The sequence below is a fragment of the Canis lupus genome, chromosome 32 (genome assembly GCF_011100685.1).
Source record: "Canis lupus familiaris isolate Mischka breed German Shepherd chromosome 32, alternate assembly UU_Cfam_GSD_1.0, whole genome shotgun sequence".
Lineage (NCBI taxonomy): Eukaryota > Metazoa > Chordata > Mammalia > Carnivora > Canidae > Canis > Canis lupus.
In genome coordinates, this window is record NC_049253.1 from 28,602,819 (window position 1) to 28,622,358 (window position 19,540).

Sequence of the window (19,540 nt, forward strand, 5' to 3'; positions counted from 1 at the left end):
CCCAGCCACTTAAGCCACCATCAAGCCACACAGAGAACAGGGAAAAAATGGTCTAGGCTTTTACTCCATAGAGAGGACTCCATCACCAGTGTTTATGTATTTTTTAAGTCTTATAATAATAATATGTTAATACTACTCCTAAATTTGAGTATTTCATTTCCTTTTCTTTTTCTCTCCCAAATTTCCTTTAGGAAAATCAGCATCTGAATTCAAAGACACTGTGTTACGCATCATAGGTTTCAGCACACGGAAAGTAGAGCATGACTTATGACCAGGTTTGCTTCTGCCAAGATCTGGTAGTTGTCAGGGAATTACTCACTCAGAAGAAATGCAGCAAGCAGAATGTTTGTTCACTGAAACTCTATCATATTTAAAAATTATTATAAATTTAGATGACATGGAAAATTACCACTCAGAATAACACAGAGGCAGCCAAATATTAGGCTCAGTAGCCCTGGATGCAATCACACTATTTCTTTGGTTATATTTCATTTGAAGACCAGGTCTCAAATATACACGTAAGTAGAGATTACTGGTCTCTTTATCATCAGGAAAGACTGTTGTCTTGCCTCACTTGGTCAGTGATTTCACTCTTTCCCATGGTTTATAAACAATCGTGAACCAAGGAGTAGTCATGGTTCTTAATATTTACAAATGGTACTGCTTGACCTATAAATAGAAAAACCAAACTCCCGTCAAATTTTATTGAAGCTAAACGTGCAATGGTCTATGGCAATTTGAGCTCTCAAATGAAACATTTCAAATAAAAAGAAACAAAGTCCCCTTAGTACTATTTTTATATAATATACTTTATGCATTCCATTGACTTTTTCCTAATTAGTCTATCTACTTCCTCAAAATTTCATCCAATTTCCCCACTGGGTGTATATGTAAGGTCTGTCTGAGGACCCAGGGACCTCTTTACATTCTGATGGCTGAGAAATGGCTACTTTTACAAATAGAAAAAATTGCTGACCTATAAGTAACTATATTTAGCAGAGCTGATAAAAAAAAAAAAAAGAACGGTTAAAGTCACAGCTGACACCCAAAATGGCAGCATTCTTCAAAATCAATTGTTGTCTTTTCCCATAATTGTCCTCAGTGGAGGCGGTACATGCCCAGCATTTCAGGCACTCACACTCAGTACAGAAAAGTGTCTCCAGCTGTTAGGGAGAATATGATATGAAGGGGACACCAAACAATATCCAACTTCTCTCATGTTAAAGAAGTTGTTTGGGCAATGCCAGAGCCCAAAGTTGGAGTATTTCATGTAAACAGTGTATATTCCCCTGGGCAGTGGTACTTATGAATATGAATATAGAGAAACTCTGAGATGGATAATCCAAAACTGCAAAAGATGTCTCAAATATAAGTTATTGACTCCCCTCCTCTCCCAGGAATACTTCCACAACTATTTTCATTTTGTAATATATAAAAAAAAATGACAGAATGATATAATGAAGCCCTAAGTACCTCTCACTCAGCTTCAACAATTATCAGCTCAATACCAAACTTGATTATCTAAACCCTCACCCACTCCTTCACAATTTGAAACTAATTCCAGCTACTGTAATCATTTCATCTTGAATAATTCAGTTCCATGGTTAAAAGATTCAGTGTGGCTCATGTGCCTCCCACTAACCCTGTCCCATCTGAAGTACACTAAACCCCCATGACTCATTGATCATGACAAGGTACAGCGTGGAATTCTGGAATCAATTGTGTAGAGGGCTTGGTCACATATGAACTGTGAGACCTCGTCTATCGTCATGAGCCTCCATTTCCTCAGCTGAAAATGGGATAAGAGTACCTCTTTGTGGGATTGCTCTGGGAATTAAAAGCACATAGAGTACTTGGAGGAGGTCTGTCTATAGCTCCAGAAACAGGTACAACTCTGAAAAAAGTCCTACTTCTGACATCTAGCTAGTCTCAATTTCAGAACAGTATAAACACCCAAATCCATATGAACTTTGATTTCCCTGTGAATAGCCCAACCACATTCTCATTGCATTTATATAATGAAAGAATTCTGGGTGTTTTTTTTGTTGTTGTTGTTTTGTTTTGTTTTGTTTTTTTGGTGCTCTGACACATGTGGGTCTTGTCTAGGAAGACAAACACAATCCTTCCAAATATTTATTTGAATTTGCAGGGCCATCTTTATAAAGGGAAGTGACTTTTTACTATTATTGGCCCATTTAATATAGAATATTCAGCTGCTACCTTCTATGTTATTGACTCCTGGATCTTAAATTCTTCGTCAGTCCTCTCCTGAGGCACAGACAAGCAGATGCCATAGCCTACAGCCAGTTCCACCTGCGTATTCCACAGACAGTTCATCCTCACATGCCCTACACTGAGATATTTTCTTTGTCTAGAAACCTACTTGCCCTGTTTGGGTTGATGGTATCAAGCCAGAAACATGGGTTTCATCCTAGGACAGGCCCTTCCCTTACATGGAGCTGGTCCACAATTCTGATGGCTTGACTGTCTGCCATCCAGCTTCCTTCTAACCCAGCTCCCATGCCTTCGCTGCAGCCTTTGTCTCCAAGCTAGCCCTCTTCTGGCCTATTCTCCCACCACCAAGCATGATCCTCCGCTTTCTCTACATTCTTGATAGGATCATCTGCAGTTTGACAGATGACCAGATCAGCCCCCTTCTTAAAGTCCCCACGAGCTCTAACTTTGTAGAGGAAAAAGTACCAATAAGCTACAGGCTTGCTAGGTCTGTCTTCTGCTATTTTCTCTCCTTCAATTCCCCCCTCATCCTTCAAAATACTAACCCAATGTTCACTTCCTCTGAACCTCCTCTGAGTAGAGCTGGTCCTTTCCTCTCTGGGCCCTTCCCATCCCTGGGACCCTGCACTGCAATTATTGACTTACACCTGTTTCCCCTACTAAACTGAGCTCCTTTAGAGTTCGGACCTCATATTATTCATCTCTGTATCCCCAGTACGCACCACAAAGGAAACTCTCGCAAATGTTTGTTGATGCACAAATTCTGTTACTGGCATAACCTTGCCACATATCCCACAGTAGCAACTCTCCCTCAAAAAAAATCCCCACAGCTATGGAAATACAAAATCTTGTTTGTTCAAAATTATAGTGCAAATAAACAAAAGAAAGGGAAGAAGTGATGGAGTGAGGTTTGGATTAAAAACGAAAGGAAAGTCACAATAGTCAAAAGGTGGAAGCAACCCATTCGTTCATCAATTGAAAAATAGATAAACAAAATGTGTTGTATACATATAATGGAATATTATCCACTTATCAAAGGGAATGAAATTTGTATATATGCTACAACATCGATAAACCTTGAAAATACTTATTTCACTAAGCGAAATAAGCCAGACACTAAAGGATAAATACTGCATGATTCCACTAATATGATGTATCTATATTAGAAAAATTCACAGAGACAGAAAGTGGAACAGAAGTTACCAAGAGAAGGGGAATGAATAGTGGTAATGGGTATATGAAACAGTCTGAAATGATGAAACAGTTCTGGAAATGGAGAGTGATGATACAACATAGTGAATGGGAGAGGAGGTATCTATTTGTTACAACAGCTTAGCCCACCTTGACCAATACAGCCAGTACTTTAGGATTTCTCCAGGAAAACAAAACCCCAAAATCCCAAGCATAGATGTTTAAAGTAACAATCTCAGGAAATGATTTTACCAAGTCGATACATCCATAGAACACACTCAATTCTAGAAATTTAGAAAATTGATAACTCGTGTAAAATGTCAAATTTTATTTTTGCACTAAAAAGGGTTTGCTAAGAAAAAAGTAAACAAGATTATAGGGGATATCATTAAGTTTAGGGACAGTCTTTAAATCCTTCAGCCATCCTCCACCTCCTTGGGTCAGACCTTCACCACTTCTTCACTGGCTGCCTCCTACATGGTCTTCCTGCCTCTCTTCCCTGCACAGCACACTGCCTTCTGATACTCCCTTTCTGCATGTTTCTGGTCCTGTTAAAAATTTGCAACTGCTTCCTAATACTTAGGAATATATTCTCAATTCCTCGGCTGGACAGTGTTTCCTATAACCAGGCCTCAAACACTACTTTATCATTTTACTCCTGCTAAGGAGATAGATCTATAAACAGCAAAAATGACTCTTTGTATCCAACTTGGATGTATGTCATTAAAGAACACCGAGTGTACTGAAGCTAGAAAAGACTTTGGAGATCAGGTTCAAGCCCTCCATTCTACAAATGAGGAACTGAGGCCCAGGAAATCTCAGTGAGTTGCATAAAATCATGAAGGCATAAGACCTCCAGGGAAGCTCCTGACCACTCACTCCAAGCTTGAGTAATCTCTCCTACCTTTAGAAATTGCAAATTACTTTCTGTTCTGATCCTAGGGTACTACTTATATAATGCATGCAAGATTTTTGTCGTCGGTATCCCATAAGGGGGAAAAGTCACAACTCATTCATGGTTACTGATTTTACTTTCTTGGTTTCTGTCCATAGGAAAAGGTTCATGAAGGTGCTATTTCAGTTTTTTTTCTTTCTTCCTCCCTTTTTTTTTTTTTTTTTTTTGTGGGGTCGGGGAAACACCTGGTACAGTGCTAATTTCATAGTAGCAGCTAATTAAAAAAAAGAACATAGCAGCTGCTAAATCGTTCAACAAATGTCACTTGTTTAATAAGTGATATGTTTAAAATTTTAGTATATTTAATAAAATAAAATTCATTCTAAAATTTTCTAAAATTAACAAGTTCCCAAGCCTCTTCTCCTACTAATTTAGACCACTGAAAAAGTTTGACTAAAAGTTCACTACAAGCTTATATATATATATATATATATATACTGTAAATTTTTTGAAAAAAATTTTTGAAGAAATACACTTGTATATACACTCATATAATAAAGATATATATTTCATTTCATTATATTCTATTGTTAAGTTTATTCAAACAAGGCTACATGTGTTATCAAATGCTTAAACGGAGTTAAAAGGATCATGACTTATTATTATTCCCTGACTTATCACCTGGGTTCTTTGTACAAGATTTGCAAATCTGATAGGGAAGAGTAGGGAGGGGAAGCTTTCAAGAGAAGTGAGAATGGAAACTCTTAAGAGTGGAGATTAAAATAATTTTAATGCTCCTAAGCAAATGCAACTCTTTCCCAAGGATGCCTCAGACAAAACGTTGCAAAAACACGATCCTCTCTGCTCCTGGAAAATCTGTGTCCTCTAAACAGGCACTGGCAAATTTGAAAATTCCTTTCCTGCCTTTGGAAAGTTGGGTGCACTGAACTCTGACACATGTACACACAGCCTGGTATCTGGTGACTTCAGTGGGCTGTTAGAATTTCAAAGAACACGAATGTAGCTATTTAAAAAACACACTACCAAGTTTTTTAAACAATGTAACTTTTTCTTTGCAACTATTTTAGGAAAATGCCTAGATTAGCAATGGCTAATTAACTGTTTCCATGGACATTATTTTATTCTACTGTGGTGTTCTCAACAGCCTGCTCTCCCTCCAACAACCACACACATCACCAAAACAGTATCAGTGACAGCTCCATGACACTCGTCCCACAACTTGGGTGACACTACAGTTACCCTTTCCAGAATGGAATGAGGGGCCACGGGGCTTCCAGACCAGTGGACGACCCCAATCTACAGCTGCAATCTCCTTCAGTTGTGTCTGAATTTTCCTTCCTTTCTCCCCTACAAGAAGAGGATCTTCGGAGGCACCCTTGCGTCCTAATACGGCTTGACACTTAAATCCACAGGTAAAAAGAAATGCGCCGACGCATCTTTCCGGGGAGGGGTACCCCTACGTTTGCACGAACCCGGGCGCGGTGGAGGGCCTCCGCGGGTCCCGGAAGTGGGGCGCAAGCAGCGGAGGTGGGGTTCGCGCTCGCGGGGCGGGCGGGGGCACCAGGGCGCCGCGAGGTGGCGCCCCGGAAAGCCCGGAGCGCGGTGGCTCCCGCGGCGCCCGCGGCGCCCGCAGCCCCGAGCCCCGCGCCCCGAGCCCCGAGCCCCGCTTCGCTCTTCTTACCTCGCAGCCCACGAACCAGCCGCTCGGCCCAGGCCACTCGCGGCGGCTGCCCGTCCAGGGCGAGGGGGAGGTGGCGGTGCCGCGGGTCCCCGCCGCCGGCCGGGCTGGGGCTCGGCGGGCCCGGGTCCTCTCGCCGGCGCCGCCTGCCGCTCGGGGGGCCCGAGCCGCGGAAGCCCCCCAGGCCCCGGGCGCGGCCGCCCCCGGAGCTCCCGGCCGACGAGGCGGCCGACCTGCGGCTGCCCGGGCGCCACTCCACGTCCATCTCCACCACCATGCCTCCTTCCTCGCCCTCCACCTCCTCCTCCTCCTCCTCCTCCTCCTCCTCGGCCTCGAAGCCGGGGTTGTCGCGGCTCCACGCCTGGCGCGAGCACGACGAGAGCGGGGGAGAGGGCGACGCCGAGGCCCCGGCCGGGGGGTCCCGCGCGGCCGCCTGCCGGAGGCGCTCCATCTCCATCTCCACCTCCAGGCCCCTCTGCCCGCGGAGGCCGCCCGCAGCGGCCAGGCCGGCGCCCCCGGCAGCGCCGCCCGCCAGCAGGCGTCCGGGGCCCGCGGCTCGGGCTGCGGGCGGCCGCTTCGGGTCCCCGGGCTGCTGCGGCTGCTGCGGCTGCACGCGGCTCGAGCTGCGCATCGCGGTCACTGGCGCCCGGCGCGCCCCCGCCCCGCGCCCCGGCCGGCGCAGCCCGCCGCAGAGGCCATGTTCTCTCCTCCTGCTCCCCGCCCCCGGCCTCCCGCAGCCCCGCCTCCCGCCGCTCCGCCTCGCCTCGCCTCCCGCGCCCGGCCCGGTGCGAGGACGCCGCCCCGCGGACGGCGCGGTCCCGAGCGGAGCGGAGCGGGGGGCGGGGGCGGGGGCGGGGGCGGGGGGCGGGCGCGCGCGCTCCACTCGGGGGAGGGGGAGGGGAGAGGGGGAGGGGGCCCGGCCCCGGGGGCTCGCTGCAGTTCGGGGCGGTCGCCGCCTGCTCCGCTAGCCGCAGGCCCCTTCGGCCTCGATTTGCCCGAGTGCAGGGAGACACAAACCCACTTTGGGAGACGGTGGGCGCTGGAGGAACGCGGCCCGCGCTGGTTTGCGGCTGCGGCGAAGAAACCTTCGCGGGAAAACCAGGAACCCACTATTAATGCTGATGTCCTTGGCCTTTGGCGGCTCCCTAGTCCCCTCTTCTGCTTTTTTTTGGGGGGGGGGGATGGTCTCTTAGACCTTTGGTCGGCTCCTCTCTCCACCCACCGTGCACCGTGCACAGATTCCGTCCCGGAACCCGGGGCCCGCTGGTGCCCTGAGCGTGAGCCCATCCCCTGCCCTCTGGCCTCAGTCACAGTCCCTCGTCAGCCCCGGGGCCAGACCTTCGTGGTTCCCTCTCTACCCAGCCCGTGCAATGCGACGTTCTGCGATTGTCTCAGACTTGAGCCATCCCAAATTAATTTTTTTTTATTTTTATTTTTTTATTTATGATAGGCACACAGTGAGAGAGAGAGAGAGAGAGAGAGGCAGAGACACAGGCAGAGGGAGAAGCAGGCTCCATGCACCGGGAGCCCGACGTGGGATTCGATCCCGGGTCTCCAGGATCACGCCCTGGGCCAAAGGCAGGCGCCAAACCGCTGCGCCACCCAGGGATCCCCCATCCCAAATTAAATATCCACTCCCCTCCTCTTTGAAGCCTGCGTCACCTCCTCTGCAGCCAGTTGAAAGCTGACTCATGGCTGTTCTCCTTACTTCCCAAGCCATGCTTCTCCTCATCTCTCTATATTCTTCTCCTACACCTCATGCCCCTAAATCTTGTTACTTCTGCCCCACACAGCTCTCTGATCTCTGTTTCTCATCCCTCTTGTCAGTGAGTTAGCCCAGGACCCTTAGTGTGCGTTTTCTCTGATTCTTCGTTATTAACTGCAAACCTGTCCATTCCGTCTCCATTCTCCACTTCAAGGTCGGGCATGCCCAAATTGTATTCAGGACCCAAGCTGTTCCTGTCACGCTGATGCTTAGATACCTCTGGGGGCTTCCAACAGCTCAAAAGATAAAATTTAATCTCCTTAGGTAGAGTTAGTAAATTTTCTTCATCTGCCCTTGTTTTTGTTTGCTAGGGCTGCCATAAAGGAATGGCCACAGGCTGGGTGGCTTCAACAACAGAACTTTATTTTTTCTTAATTCTAGAGGTTGAAAGTCAGAGATCAAGATGTTGGCAGGAGGGGGCACCTGGGTGGCTCAGGGGTTGAGCATCTGCCTTTGGCTCAGGTCGTGATCCCAGGGTCGTGGGATCGAGTGGCACATAGGGCTCCCAGAGAAGAGCCTGCTTCTCCCTCTGCCTATGTCTCTGCCTCTCTCTTTGCGTGTCTCTCATGAATAAATAAATAAAATCTTAAAGAAAAAAAAAAAAAAAGGTGTTGGCAGGATTGGTTTCTCCTGAGGTCTCTTTTCTTGGCTTGCAGATGATGGCTTTCCTCTAGTGTCTCCACAGGGTGGTCCTTTGTATATGTCTGTGTGCTAGTCTCTTCTCATAAAGACACCAGTCTTTGGATTCTGGCCTATTCTAATGAGGTCACTTTAACTTAGTTACCTTAAAAAAAAAACCCCTCTGTCTCCAAATATAGTCATGTTCTGAGTTGTTGGAGATTAGGACTTCAACATAGGAATTTTTGAGGGGGGCACAATTCAGCCCATAACAGCTCCCAGTCTACTTTTCTAGCAGTTTCCCATCTTGTGCATCCACCCGGACAGCATCCTTTGTTGGTTCCCTCTGTACTCAAAACAGGCTGATTTTATTTAGGCAATCATGGCTACCTATTATCAGTTCTACAGTTTATCTATTTAGTTATCTGTGTCCTTTACTTGACTTTGAGTTTCTTAAAGACAGGGAGTGTTTTTTCCTAATCTACTACCTGAGCCCAAATTCCACTTAGAATTCTTAATTAAACTCCCAAACATCTGTTTTCTTTATCCTGTCAATTCCTCACAAATGTATTGTCTCTTTGCCTAAAAAATAGAAACTGCCTTCCTTGGTCATTTGTTTAGGTCTCAATTTCACTATTAGGCCTCCATGTGCACATGATAAAACTTTGGCGTTTTTTTTTTTTCTCCCCTTATTAATCTGTCTTATGTAAATTTAATTCTAAGTTCAGGTGGAAGACCTTGAAGGGTACAGGAACAGTTTTCCTTCCCTATAATACTAAATTATAGTCTCCCATCTATTGTTATTTAAGACTTGCCAATGAGATAACTCCCTGAAGTTATGTCCCAATAGTGTTTTATCTTGTATATTCTGTTAAAATAATAATGTTACTTACTCTGAATAGTAAAAGCACAGAACTTGAACCTAATAAATAGTAATCGAATTAATTCTATTATTCCTTGATATTATTGTTTTTCCATTCCGTATTCTCTTCCATACATCTCTGGACTATAGACTTGCTAAAAAAAAAAAAAAAAAAAAAAAAAGTAGGACTTGCAGAAAATGATAAAACAAAGAAGAAATGGGCAAAATGAGGAGTAATCAACTGTGTTCTAAATGTTGAACTGTGGAAAATCAAAACATCCCGGGGGAAACAAATATCACAAAACTGAAAATAGTATTTTGAACAGTGACTTAATAATAGTTTCACGTGGGCATCAGCTAGTCCAAGGCCCCTAGCCCCTCTGAAGAGAAAAGGTGGCATGTGAAGGTTAAAAACAGCTCTACAGGAAGAATTAAGAAACCCCAGTCTTAGCCAAAGATCTAACAGCATGACTGAAAATGATTACAACTGACTAGGTTCATGCAGTCTCCCTAACAATTCCACAGGGAATGCAAGCTCTTTAAGGGCTGGGCTTTTGGCCTGTTGCACTGATTGCAATCTTTCATAGTGTTGTGCCCGGCACATAGCAGGTACTCCAGAAGTATTTGTTGTAGAATCCTCTGTGCTAGACAGGGAGCGTCTGGCCTTAAGAAGCTCATAATCCAGTTGTGACAAAAACTGCCGCATAAGTTATTGTAATAGATGAAGATATTTGTCATAATTAAGACAGAGGAGCGTCTGGCGCCCGGGTGGCCCAGTCGGTTAAGCATCTGACTCTTGATTTCGGCTCAGGTTATGATCTCAGGGTTGTTTTTTTTTTTTTTTTTTTTTTTTGTTTTGTTTTTTTTCTGCAGCTTTCTCAGCTTTCAAGTTCCTATCTCTGATGATAAGGATATTTTTTTACTCCTTAGTAGAGGAAGGATACCTTTCATATGGGAAATTGATTTCCTGCTGGAGGGGGATGGAGGTGGTTCTGAATATCCTTACACCAGCTGTTTAAGTAACTTTTCTTTAAAATAATCAATATGCTTAAGTGCACTTTTTGGGGTGGCTTGCCCTTGGCCCCTATGGTATCAAGTCAGTATAAAGTCTTTCAACACAAGAAGGGTTTGAGGAGAGAAGAGAGAGACTATTCAGGCTGGCATGGGAGGGGAAGATAGGGCTAGATCATGGAAGGCCTGAGATGCATGTTAAAGAGCATAGTCTTTATAATTAATGATGTACCTTCTTTTATAGTGTCAATTATTTAAAACAAAATCTGAATCATTCTTTTTAAGACTATACCATTGTCTCCAAATGAATTGGACTGACCAAAAATGTGCCTACACATACATAATTCAGAATTAAATGTGTGCTTACCCAAAATTTTAATTACAAATCTTCACAAGTAGTGTGATTAAAAAAAAAATTCAGAGAAATATTTGTGTAACATAACATGGATCATATTTAATGCGATGCCTCCTACATCTTACATTCCAAGAATTTCAATCTTAGTTTTCATAAACCCATCACCAGCCATGCAATATGTTTCCTGCTCAAATACCTTGTCATTCTTTCTGGCTTCCTAATGTTCTTTTTTGTGCTTTTACCGTGGCATTTTTTTTCCCCTTCAGAGGGCCCTGTTTTTCCTCAAGTAGGGCTTGAAGCTGTATTTCTCTTCCCCTTCTACAGAATTCTTTCCTTTAATACTCATCTTAAAATTCTACTTCCCATAAGCAGTTTTCCCTTGTTAAAAAAATGAGATGCATAAACTCATATTTTCATTCACCCAACAGTCCTAATACCATATCCAAGATTCAATAATCTACAGAGCCTGAAATACTGTGTGGGATAGATAACATAGCTGGATGCTATTTGATTGTATTTCATCTGTGTTGTGAGTTCTTCTGAAATATGCTACACAAACCCGGTCTCTTTGTCTTAGTGCCATGGTGGATACTCAGACAAGTCGTTTAAAAGGCAACTTTAAAAACAGTCCAGTCTCATTTCATACTTAGTATTCTCCACACCTCTGGCTTCTGTATTACTAGACTTGCCTGTTTGTTCCCTGTTTTGCTTTTATTTTCCCATGTGAACAGATGAAGCAGACACAAGCAGAAGGCCCTATTGGTCCTGCAGATTCCACCTTCCAAAGGAAAGCCAAAAGGAGTCTCTGGCATGTGTGGTGTTGCTTAGCAACCCACCCAAACAAACATGTTTCCCTCTCAATTTTTTCCCAGTCCTTATTTATTCAAGAACATTGTAAAATAAATTTTTACCACTTGACATCTGAAATCATTAGAAAAAAATTTGGTGTTTTGGGCTTTATAAGAACTGCTAAACCATACTAAAGTTTCTACTTGTTTTTATTTCTCAATTTACTGCACTAACAATGCAAGGCTAGAATTTGTGATATTCATCTTTATGTCTAGAACTTGTTTGGATGTGTCCCTGCCTCTGCGGGAGTTATCTCGACACGTGTCGTCTGGCACTCTGATTTTGATGACCTGTCCTCTGTATCTCAGTTTCCTTCTGTTAATAATGCGGCAAAATATCTACCTTACAAATTCCACAGAATTTTTTCTAAACACATAATGAGGAGATATCAACAAACTCATCAGATACTTATAGAGTGTCCACTAGACACCAGGCACCATGTTGGATTCCAGGGAGGGCAAGGATAAGATGTAATTCCTACCTGCAAGGAGATGAAATCTTGTAAATCAAAGATACCTGGAAACATTATTACCTCATCCCCAAGATCTTTCCTACACTTCCCTAAGACTTAAAATCTTTCTAGACTCAGGCATCATCTCCTTCTGGAAACTTACTTAGTCACAATCCTGGCCCCTAGCTTGAATTTACTTGCCCTTTACCCTGTAAAATTTTATCATAAAATTACCTATTTTTAAAAAAGATTTATTTACTTATTTAAGAAAGAGGGTTTTCTTTTTTTTTTTTTAAGATTTTATTTATTTATTCATAGAGACAGAGAGAGAGAGAGAGAGAGGCAGAGACACAGGCAGAGGGAGAAGCAGGCATTATACAGAGAGCCTGACATGGGACTCGATCCAGGGTCTCCAGGATCACGCCCTGGGCTGCAGGCAGCGCTAAACCGCTGCACCACCGGATGCTGCCCAAGAAAGAGGGTTTTCAAGTGAATAGGGATAGGGGCAGAGGGAGAGAATCTTCAAGCAGACTCCCCAGTGAGCATGGAGCCTGATGAGGGGCTCCATTTCATGACCCATGAGAGCATAACATGAGCCAAAAGCAAGAGTTGGATGCCTAACCAACTGAGCCACCCAGGTGTCCCAACATGGATCATTTCATATTGAAAATATCTGTTAACCTAGTTGTCTTCCTGAGTAGAATGTAAGTTCTACAGAGCAGAGACTCTGGCTTCCTTAGTTTGTTGTTTAGCAGTTCAGTGGCCATCCCACTTTCTTACCAAAGCAATAGTCAGATTTTCTTGGGGAACAATACTCCCATGTTCTGAGTCCATGTGTGCCTCAGATGTGGCTGACACCACCACTAGTTCCCAAGTGATGAGCGTGGAACCCAGGCGTGGCCAACCAGAGCATCATGAACACTTGGCTCCTGTGAATGGCATTTAAGAACAGGCGTGGGATCTGGTTCTGTTCAAAGGAAATTAGGACAGAACTTTTTTTTCAAGTTGTGGAAAAGAAAAGCTTTTCTTCCTGCTAGATTTAGAGTAAAAGAATGTTAAGTCTAGACAAGCTGGCGGCCAAAACGTTGATGCTCAGGGGGAAAATAGAGCCAACAATATATAGATACATAAAAATAAGTATAATGTGAGGACTAGAAGAATACTAAAATTGATCCCGTGGTAATGTTTGAGTGGCCAACCTATTCAAGAACATTGTAAAATACATTTTTATCATTTGACATCTCCTCATTTTGTCAATCACAGATATGATGTTTATCATCTATATCTTCATCCAAGTTCAAAAGAATTTTGATCAATGCAGGGCCAAGAACAGAGTGCTTTGGAATATTGTGTGAGGTTTTTCTCTTTACTAACTCAAATTTATTCACTAATTCCATTTGGACATAGTTGTTCAAAAACTTTGAATCCAACTGTATTTTCACTAGCCTATATTTTTCTAAAAGAATATCAGAATTTTTTGCCAAATGTCTTTTGGTGCTTACAGCATTAAACTTACAGCATCCCTAGATCTACTAGACTTTACAGAATACCTGTTTAATATCCATTGAGCACAATCTTAGATTAGGGTACAGAAGAAACTGTCCTTGCATGCAAGAAGCTTGTAATTAGCTTGCAAAGACAAGCTATACAACAGCTAAAGCAATTAACTGATAAGTGCCTTGTGGCACCCATCTGGAAAGGATTTTCTGTTGTTGTTTTTAAGATTCTGGAGTCTAACTCCTAGGGATTCTGATTTATTATGTCTTAGGTGGGTCTAAGGAGATGAAGAAAGCCCAGCTTCTGATGATATCATTCGAGCCCCTGAGCCAGCACTAATTGAAGGCAGATCTACCCCTGGACTTCATTAGCCCTAACATTTCCTTTCTGATTAATTTATTTTAGGTTAAGATTTCTATCCCTTGCAATTAAAATAGTACTAACAAATTTGAATAGAAGTGTACTTACAGTCTGTTAAGAGTTGTTAGTTATGTGCATAAGATGCTATGTGACCCCAAGATTGGACCCCCTTGTCTGGGCATCTAGGGTGGCTAGTTGGGACCTCCCACTCTGCAAGAATTAGGAGATTAGGGACTTTAGAGGATGCTGAACCTTACTTTGTTTTACGTAATTAAATTACACCTTTGAAATCTTTGTTATAATATTCCAGAAGTCCTTTTTAAAATGGATTCTTAGTAATTTTTAATAGCAGTTCTTAATTTTGATAAAGTTCTACTTATGAATTTTTCTTTTATGAATTGTACATTTGGGGTCATATTTTTTAAAATCCTTGCTTCACCCAAGGTCATGAACATTTTCTTCTAGAAGTTTTATATCTTTTATGTTTAGGCATATAATCCATTTTGAGATAATTTTAGAATATGATGGGAGGTATGAATTAAGTTTGTTTTTCTTATAGATGAGTATTCAATTGTTCTAGCATCATTAGTTGAAAAGACAGTTCTTTCTCTCTTGAATCATTTTCGCAATTGACCATATATGTGTTTATTTCTGCATGTTGTCTTCTCCTTTTTGTTATGTGCTTAACCTTTTACTAATACCATCCTACTTTGGTTACAGTAGCTTCCCTCATACTGTTGCTTACCGACTAAATTTTTAAATTTGTAAATTTTAATGGTTTAAGTTTATTTAAACAGAACTTTTGAACTATGACTGTCTGGTCATAGTTCATACTTTGGCCTGACCTGTAAAAGGCTTCTCATCAGTTGATTAGAGAGAATTAGTAAGCTTTGTTGGGTTTCTGTCTGACTGTTATTTAGAAATTATTTACAAATGTCAATTTTAATATCAACATCAATTTTTTAAATTAAGCAAACAATTGTTTTTTGATCTACAAACTTTTTCAGTAGGCTTTGACTCTTTTGAAAAATAAGGTATTAACAAATATGTACTCTCTACCAATACTTTTAAAAATTAATAACTTTTACGAAATCTCTAAACTTTTATTTTCTTCTAAAATAATAAATATAAATTTCATCTTATTTTTAGACATATTCAGTGCTCATTACTAATATTTTTTAAACATAGGCTCCCCTTCTCTGAGTTCTCTTGATTCAAGCCTTTTGGGATAGACTTTTTATTCAGGTTTTTTCTTCTTTTTTTTTTTAAAAGGAGGACTTGCTAATGCCTCATTATTCCCAGAGTCTGTGCAAAATTAAGAGTGCCTTTCTTTTCTTTCTTTCTTTCTATCTTTTTTTTTTTTTTTTTTTTAAAGAGTGCCTTTCTGTTGTCATAAACATAAAACAAATTGGCTGGGCATAATATTCTTGGCTCCCAGGCTGCAGTGCCTCCCAGCTGAGAAGACTAAGTTGAGAATTTGGGGAGTCCAGAGTGGCCAAGGAAGCCAAGGTGCAAAGGAGGACAGTTTGTAGACAGAGTACCAGTAGGGAGAGGACTGCAGAAAAAGCTCCAGAGTTGCCCTGGAGTCTTTAGAGTGTGCATGTGAGGAATCTGCCTGAGGACAGAACTGCCTGCCTGCCAGGGAAATCTGCAGCAGTAAGAACTACCCAAAAGGAGCAAGTTTCTGATGCTCTCACAGAGCAGTAGAATTTTCTAGTTGTCAATATCCAAAGTGGAGAAACTCTGTAATATATATGGTGTTGAGTAGAATCCTCAGAAAGATAATGCTCTAGTAGTGGGACCAAATTAGCCTGCAATAAAAGCTGATCCATTGTGGGCCCCTGGGTATCTCAGTTAAGCGGCTGGCTGCCTTCAGCTCAGGTCATGATCCCAGGGTCTTGGGATCAATCCCTGCATCATGTTCTCTGGTCAGAGGGGAGTCTGCTTCTTCCACTCCCTCAGACTGCTCCCCTCCCCCTCAGGCTTTTGCTCTCACTCTTTCTCAAGTGAATAAAAAAAAAAAATCTTAGCACTGGGTGTAGTACTATATGTTGGCAAATTGAATTTAAATAAAATATATATTTCTAAAAATCTTTAAAAAGAAGCAGGTCCATTCTTTTTTTTTAAGCAGGTCCATTCTATGTAACTCCTAGTCAAATTAGCTTGTTGAGTATACCATCTATTTCCTAATTAAACCTAAGTGACCCTAGGTGATATGCTAAAATTTTTCACTACTATTATGGGGTTTTCCCGCATATTTAAATACTTTATTTTTTAAGAACAGTTTTAGGTTCACACAAAATTGAGGGAAAGGTCTCTACCTTTTTTTCCATGTGCCTCCTGCCCTCTTTCATGCATAGCTTTTCCCATTATCAAGATTTCCCACCAGAGTGGTACATTTGTTATATTTGATGAACCCACATAGATACAACATAATCATTCAGAGTCTACAGTTTATGTAGAGTCCACCCTTGGTGTTGTACCTCTGTGGGTTTGTACAAATGTGTAATGACGTATATTAACTATTATAGTAATGCTTGCCTTGTGAAGTGAGTTTAGATGTGTTCCCTTCTCTTCAATATTTTGGAAGAATTTGAGAAAGATTGGTATTAATTTTTCTTTAAGTGTTTGGTAGAATTTACCCATTAAGCCATCTGGGCTTGGGGTTTTTATGTTGGGAGATTTTTGATTATTGAGTCATTGTCCTTCCTTTGTCATTGAACTGCTCAGATTTTCTGTTTCTTCATTATTCAGTCTTGATAGGTTTCATATTTCGAAGAATTTATCCATTTCTTCTAGCTTATCCAATTCATTGGCATATAATTATTGATAATAGCCTCTTTTGATCCTTTATATTCTTGTAGTTGTAATGTCCCCTCTTTCAATTACAGTTTTATTATCTGAATCTTCTCTCTCTCTCTGTCAGTCTAACGAAAGATTCAGTGATTTTATCTTTTTAAAGAACAAGTATAGTTTTGTTATCTTTTCTATTGTCCGCCTACTCTTTTTTTTTTGTCCACCTACTTCTTAACTTCCATTTATTTCTACTCTAATTACTTTTTATTTTATTTTTTCTATTTTGTAGTCACAGGTGAGGGGGAGGCTGCTAAAGGCAGTGGGAAGAGTCCTTGAGGGGGAGAAAGGATTGGTTGGGAGCCTGGTGAGAGCGCCAAACGTCTGACGCCAACAGGTTATTTGTTTAAATGTTACCTTCTTTGGAAATGCTTTATTGGATCCTATAAGGTTTTATGGCATTGTTTGTTAGTTCATTTTTAATTCTTCTTTTTGATTCTTTATTATAATTTCTTCTTTGTCTCATAAGTTATTAAGGACTGCATTGTTTAATTTCCATTTATTTGTTTCCAACTTTCTTTCTGTTATTGATTCCTAGTTTTATACCATCATGATTGGAAAAGATTGATATGGGTCCAGTCTTCCTAAATTTGTTGAGATTTGTATTGTGGCCTAACATACATGTATCTGGAGAATGTGCTTGAAAACAATGTATATTCTGCTGCTGTTGAAAGTAATGTTCTATAAATATGTTAGGCTCATTTGCTCTACAGTGTTATACAAGCCCACTGTTTCTTTATTGATTTTCTGTCTGATGATGTATCCGTTGTTGAATGTGGGGTATTGAAGTCCCAAAAACTATTGTTTTGTTGCTGTTTATTTGTCCTTTCATTTCTGTTAATATTGGTTTTATATGTTTAAGTGCTCCAATGATGAGTAAATATCTATTTACAATAGTTATATCTTCCTGATGAATCGATAGTGATGGTAGTTCCTTTGGATAAATACCCAGAAGTGGAATTGCTGGGTCATGTGCTAGCTCTGTTTTTAATTTTTTGAGGAGCCTCCATACTGTTTTCCCTAGTCATTGCAACAATTTACATTCTTACCACTAGTGTACAAGAGTTCCCTTTTCTCCATATCCTTGCCAACACTTAATATTTCTTGTCTTTTTGATGATAGCCATTCTAACAGGTATGAGGTAGTATCTCCTTGTAGTTTTGATTTTCATTCCCTTGGTAATTAGTGATACTGAGCACCTTCTCATGCACCAATGTCTATTCATTCCCATGTCCATTTTTTAATTGGATTATTTGGGGGTTTTTGCTGTTGCGTTGTGTGAATTTCCAAGTATTTAAGTCTTTTTGTGTTTTTTTAAATCAACATGTTGTAACTTTTATCATACATATTTTATACATATTTTCTTAGATTTATATCTAAATATTTCCATTTTTTTTCAGGTTTAAATGACACCATTTTAATTTTGGTTTTAACTTGTTCATTGTCAGTATATAAGAATTCAATTGATTTTGGTATGTTGATCTTGAATCCTACAATGCTATTGAATTCATTGTTTAGTTCTAGGAATGTTTTATAGGTTTCTTGGAATTTTCTACATAGAAAGTCATGTTGTCTGAAAATAGTTTTATTTTTTCTTTCCTAATTTGTGTACTCTTTACTTTTTAATTTAATTTAATTTAATTTTTTCCTTATTGCAATGACTAGAACTTCCAGTGCTATATTGAATGAGTAGTGAAAAGGACATTTTTGCTTTGTTCCCATTCATAGAGTAGAAGCATTGAGTGGTAAACATTTATCCTTAAAAATGATATTAGCTGTAGGTTTTTCCAGATGCTCTTTATAATGTCAAGGAACTTTCCCTCTATTCCTTTTTTTAAAACATTAATGTGTATTGGATTTTGTCAAACACTTTTACTATATCATTGATATTATTACATGATTTTTTTCCTTTCAGCTTTTTGATATGGTAAAACACATTGTTTGATTTTCAAATATTGAAGAAGCTTTGCATACCAGGATTAAAACCCAATTGATCATAGTGTATTATTGTTTTTACACATTATTAATTTTGATTTGCTAACATTTTGTTGAGGATTTTTGTGCCTATATTCTTGAAAGACATTGGCCTGTAATTTTCTGTTTCATGTGTGCTGTTTTTGTCTCCTTTTGATATCAGGGTAAGCTGGGTCTCATAAAGTGAACTGGCAAGTGTTACATCCTCTTCTATTTCTGGAAGAGATAATGTATAATTAGTGTGAATTCTTCTTTGAGTGTTTGAGAAAATTCTCCAGTGAAACAATTTGAGCATAGAAATTTCTTTTTCAGGAGTTTTTCAATTACAAATTCAATTTATTTAACAGCTGTAAGAATATTCAAGTTATCAATCCCATCTTGATGGAGTTTTGGTAGTTTGTGGATTTTGAGGAGTTGCTCTTTTTCTTCTGAGATGAATTTAGGAGTGTAAATTGTTCATGGTTGTGTTAGTTTGCTAGGGCTGCTGTAATAAAATACCATAATCTTGGTGATTTAAAACAACAGAAATGTATTGTTTCACAGTTCTAGAGACAGAAGTCTGAAAATATGGTATCAGCAGGGCCTTGTTTCTGCTTGAGCCCTGTAATGGAATCCTTGCTTGTCTTTTGCTAGCTTCTGGTGTTTTGCTGGTAATCCATGGTATTCCTTGACTTGTAGCTCAAATCTCTGCCTTTGGTGTCACATGTGTTTTGTGTGTCTCCCTGTCTTCAAATTGTCTTCTTAAGACGATATCAGTTGTATTGGATTAGGAACCCACTCTACTCATTACATCTACAATGATCCAGTTTCTAAATAAGATCACATTCAGAGATATGGAAGTTAGTACTTGGATTTAAGTGTGGGAGGAGGGTGGACTCAACTAGCTCATAACAGTAGTATTTCTTTATTACTCTTTGAATGGCCG

The 19,540-nt window shown here is 40.7% G+C and overlaps 1 protein-coding gene and 1 long non-coding RNA gene across 5 annotated transcripts in view; one reads left to right on the forward strand and one right to left on the reverse strand.

The window, feature by feature from the left end:
* PKD2 (polycystin 2, transient receptor potential cation channel) overlaps positions 1-6,651 on the reverse strand; it is a 54,282-nt gene extending 47,631 nt beyond the window's left edge. Inside the window, exon 1 of the mRNA XM_038582181.1 lies at positions 6,024-6,651. Within this exon, the coding sequence (XP_038438109.1) occupies positions 6,024-6,651 (628 nt within the window). The remainder of the gene's footprint in view (positions 1-6,023) is intronic.
* Positions 1-19,540, forward strand: part of LOC111093685 — a 51,617-nt gene that overhangs the window by 20,830 nt on the left and 11,247 nt on the right. For 2 of the 4 annotated variants that reach the window (XR_005382874.1, XR_005382877.1), the window contains one exon: positions 192-275. This is a non-coding gene — a long non-coding RNA (uncharacterized LOC111093685). Of the gene's footprint in view, positions 1-191; positions 1,349-19,540 lie in introns of those variants that run through there. The other 2 variants (XR_005382876.1, XR_005382875.1) reach the window with 1 other exon arrangement.